The 26119-nt window shown below is 40.4% G+C and overlaps 1 protein-coding gene across 1 annotated transcript; it reads right to left on the bottom strand.

The window, feature by feature from the left end:
* Positions 1 to 565: 565 nt before the first annotated feature.
* On the bottom strand, positions 566 to 25228 carry ngfa (nerve growth factor a (beta polypeptide)). Its single transcript, XM_067592353.1, has 3 exons — positions 25039 to 25228; positions 3826 to 3933; positions 566 to 1875 (listed from the first exon to the last, which is right to left on the bottom strand). Exon 3 carries the CDS (start codon positions 1862 to 1864, stop codon positions 974 to 976), a length of 891 nt encoding a protein of 296 aa, XP_067448454.1. The 5' UTR covers positions 1865 to 1875; positions 3826 to 3933; positions 25039 to 25228; the 3' UTR covers positions 566 to 973.
* Positions 25229 to 26119: the final 891 nt, after the last annotated feature.

The raw sequence follows: 26119 nt of genomic DNA, 5'->3' as shown, positions 1-26119 counted from the left end.
GGTGATATAGTGAGCTTGTTAGCAAGCAGTTGTCTATTTACACATTGAGCAGACATGGAGCATCATTTGAATTAATTCAGAGTCATGTTTCTGGCCACCTGATAAATTTAAGTCCAATATGCACACTATTTTTTAGCTCTATTTTGGTCTCCTGAGAAAATACCTGGATCTTTAGCTGCTAAATGCTCCACCGTATTCCCTAGATAAGCACTAACTGTGTGTGTCTGCTGTTTGGTATTGGGCAGGTTGCATACAGTGGCTTAATCAAAGCTTTTCACAAAAGTATAAGCCTGCTATGTCTGGAAATCACACTGATGAGAGCGGTTAGACTGAACCAAATCAGTAAACAGGCAGGCTGTAAAACCAAAACAATGAGCTGAAAGATGCTAAAATAAGCTCCTTAAAGCTGAGGGGAACTGAAGAGTTGGGTGATGATTCTCTGAGTTCATCACTATAAACAACTCCCCCAAGTACTTTCTTCCATTGTTAACATACAACTATTGTTACAAGCAGCTTTAAAGCTAAAATGTGAAAATCAACATTATAACTGACACAACAAACCAGGCAAGTACTGAGGTGTTTAATAAATAACAGCATGAACAACACAACAACAATAACAACAACATTAAAAGCTTGAATTCATTTAGTATATATACACAAATTGTATATATTTTCATATTTGACTGTATAAACCATAAATATGACATGCAGTCCTCATAACTTAAAACAACCAGGACTTCTCAGACTGAGGTAGGGTCAGGGGCCAAGGGGTTGGATAGATGAAGCTGTTTGTGTATGTGTGTTTGTGTATGTGGGTTTGAATGCTATGGTCAGTGTGTGTGTGTGTGTTGGTGAGTGTATGTGTGGAGGTGGGGAAGAGGATTACAGTATTGGCAATAAAGCTGCAGTGGCTGTTTAGGAGAAATGTGTGTGCTTGGTTCATAGTTCAGTGGTCAGGAGTTGTCCTCCTCTGTCAATGTCCCAGTCGTCCCGCCCAAGACTTCCGGCTGAGAACACACACACATGCGGCGTTGATGCGGATGAAACGCCAGGCTGTCCGTTCCTTGAAGATGGTGAGGGCGCTTACAAATATGTGTGTGTTGGTGCAGTAGGAGTTCCAGTGGCGACTGTCGATGCCAAGACAGCCTGAGTTGCCTGATTTGGAGCCCTGCTTGCCACCTCGTCCTGCTGGCTTTCCCCCGTTTGCAGTCCCGGAGCTCCTGTGAGTGGGGGATCGGCAGGTGGTCTCATAGAAGAACTGTTTCTTCACCACGTTGTTGATTGTAACGTTGGGCAGCACTGTCACCTCATTCCCGGCTATGTCAGTAGCCCGTGTCAGGTTGCCCACCCAGGTATTTATGCTGTCACATACTGAGTACTCTCCTCTGTGCATGTTGTGTGGTCCTGCTCTGCGCCTCACCCTCACCCCCGTCACCCCTTCAATGTCATAGCCCTCGCCTTCCAGGGCATCGTGTGATGGGGGCACCTCGCTGAAGACAACACGGGGCGAAGAACGGTAACGTCTCTTGGAGAAGAGCTTGGGGTCCACCACTGGGATGGAGGGGTCAGGGGTGGAATCTGATGTGGAGTGCCCGACGACAGGGCTCCTATCGTGGGTGTGTAAAGCTACCCGATGAGGCCTCTTGGTCCTGTGGTGGCTGGTCCTATGATGCTCCTGTGAAGAATAATGTTCAGAAAGCTGGTCCTCCGCTGTGGTCTGCTGCTGTCCTGCTCTGTGATTGGCTACCGTCTGCTGTCCTGCTTTGTAGTTGGCTGCCCCGGTGCTCCGGGCCAATCCATCTCCCATGTTCAGTACAGCCTGGACGCCTATCAGGAGGAGCAGGACCAGTGGTGACGACCTCATGGGCACACGTCCTGAGCCAAACACAGGAGGAAAAAAAGTTATCTAAAGCACCTAAGGAGTACATTGTTGTTGAAACTGTGGATAGACTGAAAGCAAATGAACAATGCTTGTTATAAATCACTACTTTGACTAATCGTTATCAAGTAGAAATACCATTTCATAAAAACATTTTTCTACATACACAATCCAGATAATTAACAATGAGGATTGAATGTTATTTTTTAGGTAGCTGATTTTCATATCTTTATGTTTTTTTACTCTTGGTCAGACAAATTAAGTATTAAATGAAATTATTCTTTATTAATTTATGTATTAAATTTATTTTGATTAATTGGAAGAATTATCACAGATTAACTGAAAGTGGTGAAAAGTAATAATTAGCTACAATCCAAGCATACATACATCATCAAGGAGGAACCTTTAACAGCAGCATTAGTATTGAATGAGTTAAACCTGCAATAACTGACTTTTTTTTGCTCATTTGACTGCAGCAGAAATGAGCAGCAAGCACTAATCGACATAACAACACCTTTAAAAATCCATATCAAGGCAAACTTTCTAGCAAACAGTTACTTACACATCCGGCACATACTTCACATCACCATTTATTTGGAGTTGTGTTACCAGCCACCCAATAAGTCCAATATTCACTCTTTGTTTGGGTCTGTTTTGGTCTCCAACAATTCTTAAGAAAAATATCTGGCTCTTTAACTGCTAAATGCTCCTCTATGTTCACAAGCTAGTGACTGACTTTGTGTGCTTTGTGTTTGGTGCTGAGAAACAACACTATGAGAATGAATCAAAACAGCCAGAAAACCAAAAACAGTGAGTTAAAAGATGCCAAAACACTGCACAGGGCTGAGGGGGCTGCACAGTCGGGTGACAATTCTCTGTGGGTTCATCGCGTTACTAATATAAAAATAAATAAAATATAAAAACTATTACAAAGCAGGGTCCAAGCACATAATTTTATTGTCTTTAAACCACAAGAGTTGACAACAGATGGGCAGAAATAGACCTTGGTGCCACATAATCAGTACCCGAAGTCAATGAGAGTGAATAACTTAATCATCTGCAACACTTAACCATTATGAAATATTTTGCTGGTGATCAGCGACGTGATTTTGTAAAATGCCAAGTTATTACAGCGGCCTCTTACGCCTTTAACTCCCAAACTACAGCGGATGGAGACAGGAGTTGAGAGAGGAGTGACAACTAGCACAGGTCCCCCCTGGTATTGAAACCAGCACTGTGTGGTTCATAGTCAGATCCTTAACCCCAGAACTATCGGCTCTGCTGGTTAATGTGCTGTCTTTTGTTTTCACAATCTCAAAGTTTAATAACGGAGGTCTATGGGAATTAATGCAGCTGAAGTTCAAATATTCACCAAAATTACACATTTACAGATAAATAGCTGAAAAACTAATCACATGATTTTTTTTTATCAACAAAGAAATGTTTTCTGATATGTTCATGAAGTTTGATCACACATTTGGCTATTTAGAACATGTTGTTTGTACAGTACATATTACATAGTTCAAAATGGCGGAAAATGGCGTGATCTGAGAGGGTTTCTATTCTCAAATATTGCAACATCATCCACAGAATCGAGTGGAGAAGAAATTTTGTTTCTAGCTCGTGCAATTCAGAAGTTATGCATAAAAATGGGAAAACATGAATTATAGCACCACCATGTGGTGAGATGATGAGATTTTTGGTGCCTAACTTTGTAAATGTGGACGCTAAGTATGGGACCTGTAGGTTCTGACATCCAGACATTGTTAGAGGTGCTTGGACCCCCAAAAATACTGATTAGAGCAGCCTTAAGAAGCATTTTCTGCCACTTCAGGGCTCTGGTTGAGCAACAAATGTTATGTCCATTTTCAGTACTAAGAAAACATCCTGGGTTCTTGAACTTGAATGTTGATTTGTGTGTTGCTGTGGTGAGTGTTTATGTGTACCTGTGGAATGTGTCCAGTTGAAGTGGGAGCCCCTGTGGACTCTAGAGCCAGACTCCAGTGCAGGCCGGGCCCCTCATGCCTGCCATCTGGACCCCCTGAACCACAGCTCTGTAACACACACACACACACACACACAATTTAATCTAATAGACTACACTTAAACTCAAGAGCGGAACACACTTATGTAGAATACACAGATCATAAAACCTCTCTTTTTCTGCATGTACGCATAGTTAGTGACTTCTATTAACATCCACATATTTGGCACATCTCAACACGGAGTACAAGACACTGCTGCATGACAAAAATCAAAGCATTAAAGACATCCTCTGGTAACAAATATACAAAGCCAGAGTAAAAACCTAACTCACAACATTCTATAAATCTAGATAAGTTCAGATTTGTTTACGTAAAACCTTTCTACTAAATCGAGTAACTAGTTGTTGAAGAAGAAAGAAAGAAAATGCCCTTGCTAAAAGCCTAAGTTGTTATCCTGACAAGGGGCTTTTATCCTCTTCACCTAATGTTTCTCTAAGTAACTGTTTAACTTAAATGATTCTTACGTGATTGGGGTTACTTTTAAAAGACAATGTGTTCCCAGTAAAAAGGACAATAGAAAACAAAATGGAGCTCATTTTCTATATCACTGACATGGTACATTGGACATATCTACTTTTCCTCTTTCAGACTGTTTTCAACATTAAGTCGTAAAGCACAAGTACCAGAAGGGTGCAAGTGACGTAAAAAGACATTTTTAGTTTAGCAGTGTATGAGATGATTATGAGAGCACAGCAAAACTCTGTGCTGTCAACTCTCTTCCTCTGACCACCATTCCTCTCACTGACACACACAATTTACCATTATCTGACCTTATCTCTTGCTAAGTACACACACACACTCACCATGTTTAACTCTTAGAGCTTGGACTTGCCATACATTAGAATGTGTGGCATTTCACACCTCATTACTTGTTACATATATATTCAAAGTAAAGCACTCCATCATGCATCGTTAATATGAACACATGCGTGCACGCACAAACTCTGTCGCACATGCAAACAGTGTCTTTCTTAGACATGCATGCCATACATACGCATGCAGGTATGCATGTAAGCATGTTTTTATGGATAGTTTGCATGCTTAGATGCCGTGATATGTGAATACATACACACACATCCTCCCACACAAACACTCAGAAGGTCACTGAGGTGAGTTGACTCTGGAGTGTCAGTATTTTTGACTTATCTGCACTGTTCTGTAAAACTCATCTTGCTGGTTCGGTTGGAATGTTTAATTTTATTACCTTGTTGTGAAGGGTACGACCTTCTGGCTCCACATCAAACGCATAGGAAACAATTCGTGACCGGTGATCTTTGCAAAGATTAAATTTTATCTAGTTTTTATTTAATCTTTTGTAGTAACCAGGTCTTCTCGAAAAATGACCTGCATTGAAATCCTCCTAGTGTTGCATGATAATAACCAGAAGAGGTCAGTGTTGCCTGCAGCGCCTGCATACATGTAGCCCAGAATTCAAAGATAACATCCAACAGCTGAGAAATATCAAAATGACACTGGCCCTTTTCCCATCAGAAACAGCAACTCAGTTGCATGAGAGAAGTTTAGCATTTTAATCATTTTTAAGCTGAGAATGCTTCCTTGAGATTTCTGTTCATTGAACCCCTTTTTCTACACATGGTTTGTCTGCAAGGCAGTGGTGGAAAGTAAGATACATGCACAGTTTTGAGGAACTTGTACTTTACTAGAACATTTATATTTAATGTTACTTTATACTTCTTTTCTACTACATTTCAGAGGGAAAAATTATACTTTTTTCTCCATCACATTCATATTATAAGTACTGGTCATGATTTTTAAGCCACGATTCAGCTTTTCACATATATCCATATATTGTAATCTACGCAATATATGATTATATAATTGTTATTTTACTTAAGATTAAGATTTTTCATTCAGTACAAATCATATGACGAACTTTCAAATATGGTGCATTACTGTAGATTAAACGACCCAAAAGCATGTAAAGTAGTTACCTGAAATAGCCACAAAATGAAAACTAAAAAAAGTGTGGTCATTCTACATAATGAGTACTTTTCTTGTAATATATTTTTTGCAAATAATACACATCTATGCATTTTAGTATGTAATGGATTATTTCATCATTGTGGTATTGTTGCTTTTACTTAAATAAAAGATCTGAATATTTATCGCCACATGGTCAGTTTGGCATTGCATCTGCAAAACTAAGTAATCTTGGGAGATGGAGAGGGCCATTGTTTAAGAATTTAGATAAACTGACCTACTAGTGATATCTTTCGGCTTCAATAAACACAATCACACACATACAAACACACCCACACACTCTCATACACACATGGAGCTGGTCCAAACAAGCAGTAAGTTGATTGATCCAGGCTGACGAACAGCTCACTATTTACATGGCCCAGGGTGAGCCGGGAGGATCCTAATGTTAAAACTATGTGGCTTGTGTTTAATGCCAGTGGAGCCAGCATAAACACTGCAGAGCGGGAGCACAGGGGTCAGAGTGGTTTATAGAGCACCTCTGACTTATAGGATTACTTCAGCGCTGGATCAGAATCTGTCTGGCTATCCCCCCGACCCTCTCACACAAATACTGTATGCAAATAATAAACATACAGGCACCACCATACATACAAACATACATACACAAAGTCGCGAGATGCTCCTGAGGTGTTCTAGTATTTCAGTGAGCAGGGTTTGGATGTGCTCCCAATGCTGTTTGTTTGTTTTATAGTTTTGCGGAAACAAAACCCTACTCTGTTCCAGAAATTGTGTATGGAAAGTTAAATATTTTAGCCACATCTGCAGGGTGATGACTGGGCCTGGAACAGAAAATGTTAGATGACATGGTCCAATGGATTTTACATACTAACATACATCCTATATCAGACTGTGGGGGAAAAGTGATCCATATGGTACTTATAAAACAGGAAGTCTGAATGGTGTGTGTGTGAGGCTCCCTGCATTTTGACGTGCCATGGACTTGGAACGGCTTTCCGCTTTAAAGTCCAGGCAGAAAAATCGTCGACTAAATAATGACATACGTATTCCAAATAACAGACACAGTATGGTTCATATTTCCAGACAGGCAAAATACTGTATTAATACACACTGGTATAAACAAAGCGGTGGTTCAAAATTGTTTTATGATTCATATATTGTACAGTTCTGAAGTTTACCAAGGAGGATGTTTATGAAAACAAACTTTGTAAAACAACCTGAAGAAACTTGTACCCATTTGTAAAGAAGATCCCTTCCTCACAACAGGCTGATTTCCCAGTTTTGCCAAACTGTAAATCAAGACCATTTCAGTTGGGTCATCCATCACCTTCAAATGCTACAATGACATGAGCGCTAGAGGCACCACAAGGCACTATCTGGTTAAACAAGATTGCCAAAGTTGATGAAAGTGTGTGCAAAGTCACGCAGCGGCTAGGTTATGACCTGGAAAACCAATCATTAGGGAGCATGAGAGGAAAACAGTTGAGACAGAGACTAATTACTTAGCCCAAGGCAGTGGAGACCCGCCACACATTTACTGGTGCTGACTATACAGTAATAGCCAGTAACACATTTTCATTTAGTCTGCCAGTCCACAAAAATGCTGCACGGATCAGATTCTGGTACCTACAAGCTGCCAAATGACTACTTGTGGCTGCAGCACAGTGTGTTGACTGTGGTACAGTAATGACAAGGCAGGTGGGCCAAAACATGAGCAGTTAAGGAGAGCATTGCTTGCTATCAGTCCGAGGTTAGTTTACAGTTGGCGGGGCTTTCTTCCTATCTGTGTGATACATTAGTCATTAGTTACAAGACCTTGTTAAAAGACGTGCAGGAGCGGCACGTCAACAGTTCTCTCAAACAAACACACACCTCAGCCTCGGCGCGATGACAACAGCATCAGATTATGAGCGGGTGAGAAAGAGAGGCCGACAGCTGCAGAGACAGAGAGAGGAAGAGAGAAAAGAAACAGAGAGAGGGTGATGTGGTGAAAAAGAGAGGAAGGTCAACAGTTTCTCTGTGTCTTTCATCAGCTCAGTGTGGCGTAGTTCCTCCTGCTGTCATCCACTGGAAATAATTATCACGGGGGATGAACGCCAGGTCAACTTGCTCTCTTTCACTTTTACACACACCCACAAATGTTTGAAGATATATACTTTAAAGAAATTGTATCCAATATTCATTAATCAATGTTTGAAAATTGCAATTGGTCTTCCAGGACCAAACAAGTTTTTTGGAGCAGGTTGAATGTCTTATTTGAAATGGAAAAATGAAGGGTTGCAACAGAATTAACATGATCAAATGCACATACATTATATTAACAATTCATGGTATTCTTTTCACCTCACAGAGCCATACTTAGAATTGTAATGCCTCCATTTCTTGTCCAGTCACAGTTAAGTCATGCAAAATGATGTCATGCAGTGTCTGTTAAAAGCACAAAAGTTACACTCTCCAAACATTCTTGAGTGGCTGTCAGTGAGCTGGTTATTCTTGGAAACACTTTAAAAGTCTCGGATGGGGAAATCGCATCACAGGTTAGACAGTCAGAAAAACTCTGTAAAACAAACTATGGAAAATGCATGTTTTCGATAAGCCAGACAATCAGTCAAAAATAAAGCACAATAGCGCATTCCTTATGATTCTGCGAAATGTGATGTTACACAGACTTGGTCCATTCACACAGACATCATTCATCTATCAATGAAGTATATGAAGACAGGATTTAAAATAAACAAAACTATTTGAAGAACCAGCTTGAAATGAAATGTCCATAGTTGCACAGAACTACATGGTTTTTCAGTCATTCTGTGGTTCATAAACATTTCAATACAATTCTATAATTGCAAATGCAATCAAATGCATACTTAATCGTAGTCAAACTGAAAGTATTTGGTTTGAGAAACAAGGAAGCCACTGATTATTCCTTCCTCCTGTAATTCCAATTTGATTTCCTATCACTGAGTCTTATTTGATGTAGTGCAACTGTGTAGCTTTAAGTGAGCAAGTAAAGATTAACTGTTCATTATCAGATGAAACAATGACAGATAATACTGTAGTTACACATCAACGAGCCCATTTGAGGAGCTGTTCTGCACCTTTGTTCGTCTGCCCATAGCTATAATTCAAGACTGGCTGAAAAACAAAAGTGAGCGCTATCAGTCTATAGCATGTGACAGCTGTAATATGAGTAGCAGAGATGAAAGAGATCAGCTTCTGCCCTGTCCTTTCCCCTCGTCTTCGTGTTTAAAAGACATTTGCTGTGAGAACCAAGGCACCTGTTGTGCATCAGGGATACTTCAAACAGCAAACTCTGCTGCTCTAGCCTCAGGACACAGGAAAAGAGAGACAGGCAGCGTCAAACTGACAGTAACACGCAACCTGTTAAAGCACTTGACTCCTCAGTGCAATGAGAAATGATGCAAGATACCCAGAACAAAAGAACATTTATTGGACAAAGTATCATGTTATTAACTGCTAGGATATAGGAGGGAAAAACATATGCAGTACTTGACATCATCTTGTATTAGCATGAAGGGTTTGCTTGGCACAGCCATAAAATATGTCCTGGCGTGTACAACGCAGGTAAATGCATTTCCAACTTTGAGATGTATTTCTCTAGAAACACATAGTTTTCAAAAGACTGACCTTTTATTCAACTTAGCTGGATGGTACTGGCAGCCACACGGAGGCATGTACTTCACACATCCTCTGAACGTTTCCCAGCTCACTAACACACTGCCAACAAGACCTCTGAAATATATCTGTGGCCTCAGGTTTTATGACCAACCATTTCAGACAAATTTACCTGTAATGAAACCATAAATGAAGCTGGTGCCATGCAGGGAGGAGGAGTATCAAGAAGTCTGTATTTGAAGTTCATTTCTTGTTTTGATTAGCAAGTATATGTGTGGTTGGTGTATGTGGGATTTTTTTTTTTTTAACATATATACAATCATTTTACACAGGTGTTTCTCTTCATTAGCTGTAGTAAAATAAAAGGTTGTATATCTGTGCAGGGCATCTTGAGAATATCAGGGAAGCAGGGAGCCAAGGTGTGGAAACTAAAAAGAACGAGTGTTGGCAATCAGCCAGTCTCTTCATCCTGCTTTTTCATGCCTTTCTCTGTGTCTGTTTCTTTCTGTCGATCTGTCTCTCATTTATCCAGGTTCTCCCATTGTGCTCCTCAAATGTGACCTAATGTTCGCCTTCTTTCTCACGGTTAAAAGCCAGCGATAACTTCCTGGATACATGGCCGTTTCTGTGTCTAACAGCGATAACAGATTTCAACACTTTAAGCATATGTTGGCAGGTGCAGAGCACTGCTATGGCTGGTTGGATCTGCTCTATTATTTCCTCGTGTTCATCTTGAGTAAAACTTACACAACCAATTTCTGATCACATCCATAGGATGGAGCAAGCCGAGCAGCTGCACCTCTACTATTAGATTTGAGGGAGCAAACGTGTGCTTTTGCATCCCCACTTTTTGATCACACAACTTTGCTATTTTTAAACATTTGAGCTATTTTGGATCAAAAAAATAATTCTATCTGGCCATGTCATATGTAGTATATGAATTAAAAATTACATTTGTAGCATCCCGTCCTTACCTAGTCTCTTACAGCCGGAGAACTACGTAAACTGGAGAACCACATAAGATAATAAATTACGTTACTGCATTCTGAATATCTGTCTGGTTGGTTTTCAGTCATTTTGCTGCACTTGGACAAGTCAAGATCAATGTCAGACAGTCACTCTGACTCTGTTGGTGCAGGCTAAAAATTAAACATCAAAGTTGATCTTGCAAGAAAATGAGACCTGATGATGCTGAGGCACAGGAACAGGTAGATTAGATAGCTTGTTGGATGTCAAAGCTAAGACAGTCAGTATCCAAGTCTGTTAGCTATGTAGTGTGTTATTGGAGTAGCTAACTAGCTTACGTTAGCTTGGCTGATGTTATAGGTCATGGTGTGGTGTGCAAGGAAGTAAATTGAGAAGTTGTTTAGCTAGCTACTGTAACACACTACATAACTAATAGACTTGGATAATACTCTCTCTCTCTCTCTCTCTCTCTCTCTCTCTCACACACACACACACACACACACACACACACACTCCCCCACACTCCTTGCCTGTCACTAATCTTGCACCCCCACATTTAACTATAACTAGGCCCTCTCTCTGGAGATCTGATCCCCCTGTCTCTGTTCCAACTTGGCCGTCTCAAACCAAAACTGTGTGTGTTGTTTTTTTTTATATTTGTGGTCTACAAATAATTGGCTACTGCTTCAGAAGCTGTAATGTGATTTCTCTAAAGACATGCCACATACACACATACAGTAGGATTTAAAATAGCCATCCCAGTGGAAGGAATTTGTCTTGGAACTGGGATCATTAAAACTGTTGGACTTGTGTCTTGTGCATATGGCTCCACTTTTACTGTTTCACTAATACAAACTGCCCAAGAAAAGTCTATGTCCAAGTATTGAGTCAAGACAGAAAAAGTAGGCCAATTCAGTTTAGCTGAATGAAAATACCTACTAATTAAATCCACCCCATGTACCTGACAAAAATGGGGCACAATTGTCATGATCTTGTGTCTCCCTAACCTACTACTACTCTCTGTGTCGCTCTCTCCCTCTCTTTCCCTGTGTGTGTGTGTGTGTGTGTGTGATTGTGTGAGTGGAGACAGGTGTCCTGAAGTCAGAGCAGTGTCACTGCAGCTGCACCTCATCTCAGTAATCAAGCCTTCTTCAAATATTCAGCCCTGCCGCTACCATTCTGCCAGTTTACTATGCTTCAAGCTACTTCTCATGCATTTATCCTGTTTTCCTGTTGTTGCCTGCTTTTCCTTGCCTAACCCTGCAGTTCAGTCTGCTCTGTCCTTGGCCGCTGTCTCGTCTCCTCGGCCCTTCTTCCCTGCCCTGGACCCCTGCTCCTCCCAGTTTCCAGCCTATGCCTCAGACCCAGTTTTCCAGCTACCTGTCCAAGTTTCCCCTGGTCTGCATTCCCTTTCCCAAGCCTTTACAATAAATAACTTATTTCTATTATATTCCTGTCTCCTCGCAATTGAGTATCTGCACATGGGTTCACCTGCTCCATCCCACGTAATGGCAATAACTTACATTTGTGAATTTTAAGTCACCATAGAGTTGTAAGGTTCTTTTCTTTGACATATCAAGGCTCAAAGGCACTTCAACAGTGACAAAGCTCCTGTTCCTATCCAAATACTGAAATACAGTTCCAGGAACCACAAGGCCTTGAGTTTGGCGTATACTGTATCTCTCCGGCCCAGTGAAGATCTTTTTTAATTTGCTTTTCAGCTGAGATTTCACACGTCTTGAGCTGCGCAGAATGCTACATGTGGCAAAACTTTAAAGGCTGTTCTTGGCACGATATTCGTCTCAACGTTGCAAAGTCGTGTTTTATTTGTATGGACAACACTGAGACAAAGCAGAGACATGACTACAATGTAATCTCAGCCTTTTCCCCGTTGTCACACATTGTCCTACAGTAAGTGGAACAATAATTTATCATAATACAAAGATTGGAACCTTTTGGTGTTTGTGAAGGGAATCCAAAAGAAACATTTTAGCTGAGAGTAGGACTCAACAGTAATTACATTTGGAAGACAGGGATGAGTAGCAATTAGAAACTGTAAACTGACACAATGCAGCCTTTGTACATCAAAGAATAAGATTGTTTTTTTTTTACTTCTTTTTTCTGTTGTTTTTTTAATAATGTGGTTTACAGCACTTTACCAGAAAAACCGCATACTTTGTTTAAAATATATTATGTAATACAATGTTTTTTTTTTTTCTGGAGCTGTTTATGAACAGGTGGGCTACAGATTATATGTTATTTCAGTTATGTTATACTGAGAACAATCACACATCAATGAAACTAACATTTTGTTTATGACCACTGTCAATCTTTAATTCTACTTTTACTACACAAAAGGACCTCACAGACAGTGAATTTCAGTGGTGCAATGCTGTTTTATGCCCTCGTAATGAACTCTTGACTGCTGTCTTGGAACCAAAAACTCTAGGCATGAGGTTCCTCTGGCAATGAAGCAAAACCACAGCCAGAGCACCATGGCTGTGTTAGTGAAAGGCCTTCTCCCACTCTCTCTCCCCCTGTTTTTTCCCTCCCTAGAACCAGGCCCATCCCCAGACACCCCAGCCTCTCCCTGCACTGGACCAGCAGACGTGGGAGGCCAGTCCTCCAGGCCTTGAAGGCAGGATGAACACAATGATTAACATGTTTTCCAGACCCCTAGTTTTTATGACCTTGACATTCAACAATCTTCTCATGACAAGTGGTTAATCTTTTGGCATGGCTGTAGTAATAACTCCCCTTTCCTGGTGAGAATCTAGGATCCCACAGTGGAGCTCTGGGGGGGGGGGGGGGGGGCAGAGGCAAGAATGCCTGTCTGGTATGGAGAGAGATGAAGACAGGGATGGAGAGGAAGGAATCAAAAATATCAAGGGATGGGGAGAGGCAACAAGTAATAGAGGGTGGGGTACAGACGGGCAATGAGATGTCTTGAACAAATAAAGGAGCATTTGATAGAAAGAAGCAGAGCAAGGAAGGACAATGTTAGGGGAGCAAAAGGGGAGACAAAGAAAAGTTCAAGGGCAGGGGAGGAAGAAGTAATAAAGGCTGCAGGGAGTTACAAAGCGTTGAGGAGTATGGGACAAATGGTGTTTCATCTCCCAATAGCTTTAACAGCAAAGAACATTTCTTCTGTCTTTGTTCCAGCCGACAGCAAACCAACTGTGCCAGAGCTGATGTAGCTCATGTTGCTTATTTACTCTCAGGGCATCCACTGGAGCGGAATTTGAAAAGCATCTATGTTGGCTTTGCACAGGTTCACTCATGTTGATACTAATCCTAGTGCAACAGTGTCAATGTGCATGTGATTAAAATTGTTAACACTTATCAGCTGAAATAAATCCTGTTTCTGATAAAGATCACTGACTAATGTGAGAACTCATTATGCAAGACTCATGTCGCTGATCGTCCTCATCATCGGCTGATATTACAATCTGATATCTGTGCTCGGAAAGTGTCTTTCAAAGGGTGTGCGCTTTGAAAGACGGTTATATATTCTATTCAGTTCAATGAAATCGAGCCATGTGACACTTTGACTGCATGCTGTTGAAAAAAAAAACAAAAAAAACAGAGATCATGAATGAGTCACCCAGGTAAATTTTCTAGAGAACATGGGGTGAAATGAGTGCGTAAATGGACAGTTGTGCTCAGTCAGACACCCAAGTTTTTCCATTACGCCCTACCTGTGATGCACTCTCACCTGATGCCATGAGCATGGGTGTGGGCCCATAGACGTAAAATGGTTATATATTCAATTCAATTCAAAAAATCCTTATTGTCCCCAGTTGGCAATTCTGGTGCAGCTTAAAAAACATGGGAGAAACATTCTGTGCATATGAAAACAATAAAAACACTATAAACAACAAGTAATTGCAATAAACATCAAGTTTACAAAGTGCAATGAGTAAAAAAGTGCAAGTAGTATAAAGTACAGATTGCAACAATAAAAGGTGGACTATAGTTAATGGTTAATGGCAGCAATTGCCTTATGAAGGAGCCTTGAGCTCTGGAGCTCCTGAGCCTAAGGACCCTATACCTCTGCCCAGAGGGCAGAAAATGGAACTCCGGGGCCAGGATGGAGATGGCCTTTCTGACCAGGTGTCTGTTGTACAGAGCAGAGAGACTGAGCTGGGACACCCCTGTGATCTTAGCAGGTGTTCACCCCTCTCTGTAGCTTTGTTTTACTTCTCACTTTAAGATTCCCAAACCAGCGGATCAGGATAAAAGTTAAAATTGATTCAAATAAGAGAAAAAAAGAAGAAAGAGAGGACAGAGTTTAGCTTCCTCAGTAAACACAGTCTTTGTTGTGCTTTGGAGTGGATGGCATTTGTGTTATCCTCCCATCGCTGTTTGTCGGTGATGATTGTACCCAGGTATTTGTAGGTATTAACAATATCAACTGTGTCATCTGCTTGACAGCCTGAGATGGAGTAGGTGGGAGTTTTCTAAATCAATCAGCATGTCATTCATTTTGCTTGTGTTGATCTTTTGGTGAGAAGCTTTACACCAGTCATCTAAAACCTTCCTGTGTGCAGACCCATCATTGTGAAGCTGACTGACAACAACAGAATCGTCAGCGTATTTTAAATAAAGGCTCTTGCAGCTGTCAGTATACAGTATGTACAGTAAGGAGGATAAAATACAACCCTGAGGAGAACTAGTGGAGGAAAGCAACTCAGAAAGCCAAGTTTACCCTTGTTAGATGGCTGTAAATGAGGTTAAACAAGGTGAGTGTAGCTTCCTCCAATCCCCTATTGCTCCTATAGGTGAACCGCATGGGGTCCAATATGGCTCTCGTTTTGTTATTGATAATAGTTTTGATGATTTGATGACATTTTTTCCGCAATGGGAATGACAAAACCTTTTTTTTTTTTACCAGCGCCTGGGTGCCCTCTGTAAATTCAGAGAGGTCTGAAATATGTGGTGTGTGATGTTGCAATGTTGGCTGGCACAGGACTTTAGAGTTCTACCACTAACACAATCAGGGCCAGGGCCTTTTCTGATGTGGGTAGATTTGAGTGATTTTTAAAACCACAAACTGCTCTACAACAATTGGTTCTCCATGGACCCACGTGCACTGATACAATAACCTTCTTCTTTAAAGTCATGTTCATCAAATCTCAAATAAAAGTCATTAAGTCCATTTTCCAGGTCAGTGTTATTGTCAAAGGAACCACAGGGAACAGTACGCCCACTAGCCTTCTCTTGCACCCCTACCATAGTCTTACTCCCCTCTTCCTAACTTTATCATTTTGAAGATGCTTATGAGGATTTCTTAACCATTCACTACTCCAGTTGTCCAAAGTGTAGAGATCGGCCTCTGGGAAGGAGCCAGCAGATTGTTTTGTTTTCACTGGAGGGGGAAATCTCGGTTGTATTGAATCCTGTTGTCCTGCTTGGTTTGCAGGAGTAGACCGCAGGTAGTATAGAGCAGAGTCCAGAGAATCAAAATATGGAGCCTCTCCATGATGACTACACTTTGGCTTGATACTACTTTTTTTCTTAAGGCATATTATGATAATAAGTTAATTTTACATGAAAGTGAGAACAGTATTTGAAATGTAGTTACAATACAGTGAAAGTGCTCTGGCTGCAAGCTAGCGTTAAGCGATGCCTTCCACTTTAAATTGGTGTAACATAGATTTTATTTGATAAACTTAATTCAATTTTCTTTTAGCCATGTGGTTTGGGGCAAAGGGTCGACCAGCCAGCACGGCACATCTTAAGCATATACAGAAGGGATTAAGTATCTCGCTCCAGGACACTGAAGCAAAATATGTAAAGAACCTCACTCGCATGGAGACATCCTGCTGCCATGAGGCCTTAAAAAGCCATCATGCATAACTGACAGCCTCTTTACAGTAACCTCACAACCTACTCTTGTTATTTGATCTGTTTTTCAGCTGCACTGTTAGCATGGCTCTAAGGATGGCGATGTCAGTTGGTCCAGACTGAAATATCTCATCAAGAATCAAATGGATTGCTGTGAAATTTTGTACAAACGTCCATGTTCCCCAGAGGATGATTAATGACTTTAGAGATCCCCTTTTCCTCCTGTGCCACCAGCAGATTAAAGTTTTCTTTTATCCTGTCAAATATCTCAACGTCTACTGGATGGATTGGCACAAATATGCCAGATAATGAATCCCAATGACTTTGGTGATCCCCCGATTTTCCATCTGGAGCCATCATCGGGTTGACATTTCAATTTGTCCAATACTTTGGTTAATGACTAATTGGTTAATGTGAATGGTTAATGACTATAGACCTGAAGACCAGAATTAGCAAACATTACCATGCTAACATGCTCATTAGCAGTAAGTGTTAAGCTGGTGAACATAGTAAATAAAGCTATTTAGCATATTAGCGTTGTCATGGTGGGCAAGTTTGCATTTTGACAGCGTTTAGCTCAAAGCACTACTTTGCCTAAATACAGACTCACAGAGTTGCGAGTATAGCTGAAACTGTCTTGTTCTTTTTGAGCTTACATCAAAAACAAAAAGTAAAGGACACACTTTTAACATCTTGTGTCATTCTCAGTAAGATGCTCACAATCAATGTTTTTAGATCTTAGATGATTTTAGATGTCATCATTTTTTAGATCTGTACCTGCTTTGAATATTGAGCTTTGTTCTCTATAAAGAAAACAAGTACAATGCGCTTTGTTGTACAGTTTGATTATAGAGATTATAGTCTCACCCCTCTTTCTAAAGACTTGACCGGGCCATTTTCTATTCTGTGTGGTCTCCACATCGTTCTGTCATCTCTCTCTCTCTCTCTCTCTCTCTCTCTCTCTCTCTCTCTCTCTCTCTCTCTCTCTCTCTCTCTCTCTGTGCTTCTGTGTCTCTCTGCCTCCCTATCTCCCTCGATTCATATCTCCCCTCCCTCCGTCTCTCTCCCCCTCTATCTGATGTCAACCACCTGTCTGTGTGGGACCTCCCAGGCCCATCCTCTGTCTGTTAGCAGCATGCCATGTCCAGCATGTGAGCAGAGCTATGGTGAAAGAGATAAAGTGACTGCTTTCCAGTGTGCCTGCATGTGTGTTTGTGTGTGTATGTGACCTGCAGCCAGAGTGAACATGAATTAATATTTACTGTGGAGTCTGATACACAGGCTTAACAGAGAATCCAGCAGAGAGAACTGGCTTCCTACAGCCTCAACCTCCCCCAAAACTCCTCATGGCACACCATTTATCTTCAGGTTTTAATAAAAAAAACTTGATGACACACCTTCACACCTCGGTAGTTGTTGGCATCCTGTCCGGCTAAAACAACTATAGGAACGCCTTATTAATTTGTGCTTGTTGTGTAGGGGACCAATCTGTTATTACCAGCCAGTGGCTCATCCTCCTGCATACTGTGCATTCTCAAATCGGCATAATCCAAATAAGTGCATAGTAAGTGGCTTCACTTGTATCCTTGGGGCTAAGGTGTGTGTGTGTGTGTGTGTATGTGTGTGTGTGTTTGATGCACATCCAACACAAACACACATACACATACACACGTACACACATGTCAATTACTCATACACTTGTACAAACCACATTCCTCCAATGCTGGTGTGGTTTATGTTTCTATTTCCTCTGTGTATTTTCTTTGTTTGAGTAAACTTGATCTCTATAAATAATATGTAAGATCAGAAAAAACACAAGCATCTAAAAGCAAAGGCTAATTTTCTATTATTTGAGGCTTTGAAGTAAATTTGAATATTTGAAAAGATCAAGTACTCTTGTTCTGTTGATGGCAATGAGGGAGAGTTTCATGTCCAGACAAGCTGTAGTCAGCCTACCAATCAGGAAAGAAAGGGAAGGAAAGTGAGAACGAGGCCCTGTCATCACACCAATCCATAAGCACACACACACACATAAAAGGAGTTGCGGTGAAACAATTCAATACACTAAACGTGCACTAAGTCAACAGATTAAGACCACAACACTGTTATTCTAGCAGTAAGCACAGACGCTGTAATTTGGTGATTTATCAGCTACTGTGTGTTTGGGCTGCGTGCACATGCATGAGAGGAAAGCAAGCCATATCTGAAAGTCATAGAGGCATTTAATGTGGAATGACAAGGCATGTCTGCACATTTAGTTGTCATTTTTTTACAGCATATACAGTGAATACACGCACATGTGTGCAGACATAGAAACAGAAACACGCAGACACAGGCAAACATAACCCTTTGATAGAACACCTGTCGAAATCAGATCTTCAACAGTCAAACACAAAGACTAACTTGCATTAACAGCCCTGGATTTAGTTCTCAATGCATGACAAAGTCCAAACATAGGACTGTATTATTCTTGATTTTGTGCAGTGCATACAAGCTGAAAACCAGGTCCATATGGGAAAAAGGTGCTGGGACAAAATAATTCTGCCTATGTCTGACAAGAATATCCAGTAATTTACAAATGTCAAACAATGTTAGCTGTGATTTCCATCGTATAAATTTGCTCCCAAACATTGTGAGAAGTTGTTTGTAAAGGAAATGTCAACAAGAATTACTGCAGAAAATAACGTTGCAGGTTGCGTCACATTTCAGTGTTTTCCATTCTGCCCTGTGCTCTCCGCTCCTGTGCCACATTGTTCGGGATCCTGACATGTGGTGACCTCTGGATCCCCGTTTTCCTCCACAAACACAAATGTAACCCTGAGCCCGAACTCTGACCTTTTACCTCTCCCACTGATTCCAGACTGAACACTTCAGCTGGTTCACTTTACACCAGATGTTCTTATCCCTTTCTGTGTGTTGACCTGTGGCAGACTGCAGCTCTGGTAACCCAAAAGATAACCAAAGTAGGGCCTGGGTTTATGTTTTGACCCATGAATTATCATCTCCTCATTTTTCCCCAAACAGGGATGCTTTGTTCTAGATGAGCAGACATTGCATATTTCTCACAGAGACAGAGAAAAAGTTCTTTTGCTAAATTATATGTTTTATTATTGTAAGGTAACATCTGTCATCTAAGTTAAGGTTGGACTAGAAGTGACATTAATAACTACATTTTGTACTCACTGTTTCAGCAAAACATGCATCAACTATTTTATTTACAAATGCATTAAGCTAAAGAGCAAAATAACAGAGGATAATAGGATTTTAATAATTACATTTTTTCTTTCTCTTATTAAAATGCTTTTCCTTCTTTGTTGGCTTTCAACAAGGTTTGAAAATGCTTTGGTTATCATGCAGCTTTACACACTGTGTTATATTCTGACTAATATGTGACTCAAAAATTCTTGATTGATATGCCACTCCACAGTGCTTTGACATAAATAATGCTAGCAGTATGCAAAGACACAAAATGACTCTATAAATACTATATAAATACTATAAAAAGGTCATCCAGTTGGAAAGCAGTGGTTTTACGTGATAGGCCTGAGTCATAACAATTTGGTTTTCTTGGATCTGGGGTCAAAAACAAATGGGATTTTGTTTTTGGTAGCTGACAGTGCTGCCAAAACTGTGAATGTCCAGGAAGCAGGGGAAGAGGATGCTTTAGGAAAAAGTGTAGAAAAGTGGATCAGAGGATGATCAGGTCTGCAGGTAATGGTCATGCATGATTCAAAGTCAGGTCATCAAGAATATTTAACTGAGACCAATTGTTATGAACAACATCCTTCACTAATAAGGCTAATAACTGCTGTGTCTACTGGGAGAAGATTATGAGCAGCCTGCCTCAAGCTTCTGTGATCTGATAAGAGTAATCAGACATCACTGTTCTGTGTGAACAAACCCTTAATTGTTTTTTTTTGTTGTTGCCAGCTGGCACTGTCCCAGATTTTCTAGTAACACTTGTACTTGTGTCAAACTAAGTCTAGTGGTTTGGTATCATTAGCAAGTAACAAGGAATTTCCGGGAGGCCTGTAACAAATGTGTGTAGCAGTGTAGTACTGCAGGACACTTTCTCCACGACAACATTAGTAATTTAATTCAGTTACATAATTCCAATAATTACTGGTCTAAATCGCTATTCTAATTAGTGTCCATTGTAACCCTGATGCTTTACACTGCATAAACGGTTAAATTGTAACTGATACTTCAACCAAAGATACCATGTTAAACAAAATAGGTTTAAAACAGACAATTGTTCTCACTTTTCCCTTTTTGCTATGTTTGGAAAGTGTCTATTTTACAAGTGCAACATCTGCACTCTGCGGTAAAAATAAAGATGATCTGAGGATTGTGAAAAATAGGAAACAATGAACTTGCTGAAAGAATGCCCCAATGTAAATCCTCTCGCTTCTTTTATAGGGACATATGTGTCCCTATAAGCACATTGTGCTTTAGCATACAAAATCCTGTACAGTGCATTACCAAAAGTTAACCTGGTGGGTTTCACAGCAGGGGTTACGTAAGTAATAAAGTTTGTGACACACCTCAGAGTGTTATGTGTAGTTTATAGAGGCAAAATCATTATAGGACCATTACAATTATTTTTGAATATACATTGTTTATTCAGTGATTTCTGTAATTGTAGTCTTTAAAGGTTCCTGCAGTTAGTGTTAGACCCTGAGGTTAAATTGACAGTCCAGGTGTGCTGTCGCAGCCTCACCCTACCCGGCCCAGGTGTACTATACAACACTGCAGTCTAGACAGCTCACACCATTCCAACCTTTTATGTGTTTAAGGGGCACGTCTCCATACTGAAGAGCAGTGAACAAAACAAAGTACATGTTGAAATCTCTGTTATGTTTGGAACTGAGGAATTTTCAAACACACAACACAACACAACTTCTATTGATCAGAATTGATAAGATAATTAGTAGGACACAAATTGTATTACAATTTACCAATGCATTCATGTACCAATTCACCTGACATAAAACTTTACAATGAGGTACACAAAATCCAGAGATACCAAGCCACAAATCTATCAACCACTGTCTAGCTTACCGATTAACTGGTAAGCATCTAGTCTGGCTATTTTATCTACCATGTTAACAATATTTTGTAATGCAAATTGCATTAATTATGCTTAAAGGAGGAGAAGAAAAAAGGTCTCTCTCTCTCCCTCTCTCCTTCTCTCTCTCTCTCTCTATCTCTATCTCTATCTATCTCTATCTATCTCTATCTATCTCTCTATCTCTCCTCTCTCTCTCTCTCTCTCTCTCTCTCTCTCTCTCTCTCTCTCTCTCTCTCTTCTCTCTCTCTCTCTCTCTCTCTCTCTCTCTCTCTCTCTCTCTCCCTCTCTCATATACACACATATATGCACACACAAACACACTGGTGCACCAGTACTAACAGAGAATAGATAGAGAAAGCTGTAATTCAGCTTCAAAGGGAAACCTGAGAGGGTCATGAATAATCACAGACATCTTTGTCTGCAGGGGGAAAACAGCACTGTCCATCTGTCCTCCATACACATACACACATTAGGTTATGTTTGTTTATGCCATTTTATATGTCGTTTTTGGCTGGACAGCAACAGCAGGGCCAGCCCTACACACACATCTGTCTGTCTGAGTCACTGACTGACTGACTGAGTGATGAAGTCACACCATTGGTCAGCTGAAGCTTAAGTATCCCAGAATGCATTTCACACCAACTGATGGCAAGCAGCAATGGCGGAGATTAAACTGTTGTAAATTTCGCTGTAGGACTGTTAATATGTAACTTTATTAAGTTTTAATATTTTTTCAGGCGAGAATAGTGCCACTATTACCTACTGAAGGAGACTGTCGTGTGACAGTTACGTGAGAAGAGAGGATCTGTGCGCCATCGCCAGTGTAACTTACTGTCAGTTTCCACATGTTACATGCATCTAGAGTCTTTTCCAAATAAAGCACTTCCGTGTTCATGGTAAATAAAATAAAAGTAATATAACAAATATATTTGCAAATGAAAACTTTACACACATGAAATACACTGTATCAGGGTCATTTACACTTAGCATTAATGATTAATTTGATAGTTACTGAGTTATCATTAGTTATCATTTTTCAGATTGTTACATACAAATAAACATCTTAAAAACGCTGGCGATGTCCATGTCTGATGGTAACCAGGCGATGTACAAATTTAAAGCCCTCTAGCGTTTCATACACAGTCCAGTCATATACTAGGTTTTGACTTAGTTCTGTTAGCAATGCCATTAGGTGCATTTTTGGGTTTGAAGAATATATCAAGTATGAATATTTCCATTTTCAGGCCTATCAAAGTTTAAAAAATCTCAGACTTTTATGCCGTCAAAAATAAATGTTGTTGATATGCGGAAAAGAAAACTATGCTAACATAGATATATCAGAAATGCCCCATTGGTCTCCAAACATCTGAAACATTATGCATGATTGACAGATAGCTAAGCCAGCAGGGGTGCCAATGCTTACTCAGTTGTAGATTACAAGCCAAGGGACAGCCAATTAAAGTTATATCAGCAGTGGTACTGGGAAAAAAAGTCTGATATATGTGGCTCACAATATGATGTTGGCTATACGGATGTCTCCAGCTTGTTCCACAAGCCAATGTGTGAGATAAGAGATATTTATTGTGAGATGTAGAGTAAGAGCTACTCACGCAAATATTTGTTTTTGGTAAATTGTCTATGTCGTTATCACATGTTATATATGCTCAGATATTATTGAAGTTCATATAACAGTTTATGTATATTTTAAATGCGTACTATAGGTGGACCAGGCTTAAGTTAAAGAATTCTACAAATTTGGATTGAAATAAGCTTTTGACCGTGTCATAGAGTTATATAGGATATAACATTGTGTAAATAGGAAATAGCACATCAGGCCGGTAATGGACTGGGCTGAGATGTATCTTTTGGATAAGAATCATCTGCCACGATGTTATGAACTAAGTCTTCAAAAAAAACCCTCATTCAATGTTTTTCCTGCCTCCTGGACTTGTGAGTACACTGGTTTAATGAAGAAGAAAGTTAGATTTAATAAAAATGAACAGTGAGTAAAGACAGACAATTTGCAGACTAAGTGGATTTAGATTTTGTGTAACCTATAAAATAGCCATCACATGTCATCTATATTTGGTGTGCTTTACCATTCATGGTCCTTTTGCTTCTGAGTCACCATCATGCAGATGATCAGTGAACATTACTTACTACAAAGTGTAAAAATGTTGTGACTGCATATATGCTAAAAGGTTCACCATTTACACAGATGGTTGAATTGTATGTGCAAAGACAGGGGTTGCCTTTATGAGATCAAAGAGTATTAAATGTAATTTTCTCTTGTTTTGTGTGATGATTTTTTCCACAGGATTCATTTGAGTTGGTCTGAATTATCCCATGTCAACCACATGGACAAAGTACAGCATTTGTTGAGATATCATGTAAGATATATGGTCAGACTGCTGCAGCTTTCTCTTCTCTCTTCCTCTGTGGACCAACAGAGAAGTGATGAAAACACAGTCAGCTCCCCCCTGGCGCAAAAATTTCTTTTTGTACAGACTGAAGCACCTTTCTCTTGAGAGAGCTATACTCACTGGCGTGTGCTCAAAATTTTGATAAGTTTTCTTATTCAACACAGATGTGCACATGTATATACAATGCTGCAGAAGTGGGCAATGTACAGTTATGTGTGTGTGACAGCTAACTCACTTGTCACTTCCATCTGAATTGTATAAAACCTAAGTCAATACAGCTTACATCCTTTCATCTGCTCCAGATTCTAATTATATCAGAATAACACAATAGGTCTAATGTAGTTAGTGCATCTATTGCAAACAAAGCCTTTGGCTTGTGATGTTTGTTTGTGTGCGTAAATGTTGGTCTGCGGTGACATTCCTCCCCTGTCAAAGCCCGCAAGGAATTCCCTGGTAGGAGTGGCAGGCATGAGGTCTGTGTTTAGCACACATGCTTGCATACAAATACACAATTGCACACAAATATACATATCAGAATATAAAAAAATTGATCAGCTGCACACACACATACAAGCACCGGGCCCCACCCAGACATAAGGATAACCTCACCAACATACTTCATGTTGGACACTGGAGCTCATCAGAATCTACAAGTCCTTTGAGGGTTGTGTAACATGAGCGGAGAGAAAGACAGATAGAAAAAGAGGGGGAGACAGAGACAGATAGAAAAAAATGGGGGAGAGAAAGAAGGTAACCTGATGTCCCAGGAGTTTTCTGAACACTGAACTGGTTCCCATTGAAGTTTGGAGAACCCCTTTTCTTCTAATCCTCACCTCTATTCTCTCTTTCTCTCTCTACACCCTTTCCTCTTCCATCCATTTACACCTGGCAAACTATTGCATTTGACTGGAGACAATTAAAGAACATAGCCAACAAATCTTAAACTCATAAATTTTAAGTGCCTCCTGTGTGTCCACTGGAATTTTCTACCCCCAATGGAGGACTAACTGGCCGCTGCGGAGCTCAATCCCAATTCAGAGGCTCCACTTTCACTTAATGACAGGTATGGAGAAAACTTTAGGTCCACATTTCTGAGAGAAACTCTTCTCTTATCTCCTCTGTTTCTCTATTTCTCTATCCAATATTTACACACCACACACATTCACACCATGCTTAATTACAGTTTTAAAAGAACAAGATAGTACTCACCACCCTGTTAATACTCCTTGCGTTTTCTCCACTGTGAGTGAAAACTTCCAGAGAAAGTCTGTTATATTCCACCTCACTCTCCAGGCCAAGGGCAGAATTATCCCAAACTCCAAATCCCGCTCCTGCTTTTAAAGCTGTGAATCCAGGTCTCAGGCCATCCACTTCTGTCTGTCTCCCTCCCACACTCTTTGGGAAATGGATTGTTCTAAAAGTTTAGTATGAGGAGTCCCAAAAGCTGCTCCCTCCCTCCTGTGTGGCTCACCGCAGGTCCTAGTGCCTACTTCTTCCACGTGCTTCTGTGAAAAAAAAGCACAGCTGCTCCTAATTTACACCTAGCTGCAGTTATTCATTCCCTCTTTCCATTTGTCCCTTTTGCGTAAATTGGTGGAAATAAACTTTCACCCGGGGATGATTCAACTTCTTTTCATGTGAGACTTGACGTCACCTAATAGTGCGGTCAAGCTTTGCCCTGTGCAGTGAAAGCTTCCCAAGATTGTCATTGTTGTTCCACACCTGAGTCATTGCTACCTTGGCGTAGATACCCTTGAATATGGTGGTCCTTGCTGTAAAGAATGGTTGTGGAGGCAAGCTCAATTAAACAACTCCACAATCTTTTCAGAAAATGTGGTGCACTGCCAATTTTAACAAGCTGATAAAACATGCACATTCTTTTGCCATTCACACATTCAAAACCTTTACACTCCAATAAAATTCACAAACTTACAAGCAATTTTTTTTGGCATTTTTGTCCTGTTTTTATTGGATATTGGGCAGTGAAGAGGCGGACAGGAAACAAGGGGAAAGAGAGAGATGGGTATGACATGCAGCAAAGTTCCCTGGCTGGAATTGAACCAGGGATGTTGCAGTTATGTAGTATTTGTAGTAACCCTTTGGCTATTGGGGCATTCTGACTTTCAAGAATAGAACTTTGATGGTCTGTTGCAACCAGGAATTCATCCCTGCTACTTGTCAATTGGAAATGGAGAGAAAATGGGAAATAGAGCAACTAGGAGAGTCAAACCACCCAACTATGATATCCCCTCACCCTGGGTAGAGATCAGCCACACCCTGCATTCAGTAG

The sequence above is a fragment of the Thunnus thynnus genome, chromosome 6 (genome assembly GCF_963924715.1).
Source record: "Thunnus thynnus chromosome 6, fThuThy2.1, whole genome shotgun sequence".
NCBI classification, from domain to species: domain Eukaryota; kingdom Metazoa; phylum Chordata; class Actinopteri; order Scombriformes; family Scombridae; genus Thunnus; species Thunnus thynnus.
This window is presented reverse-complemented; position numbering and strand designations above follow the sequence as displayed.

Coding starts and splice junctions, on each gene's coding strand:
- ngfa (XM_067592353.1), bottom strand. CDS start 1,864: ATGAGGTCGTCACCACTGGTCCTGCTCCTCCTGATAGGCGTCCAGGCT.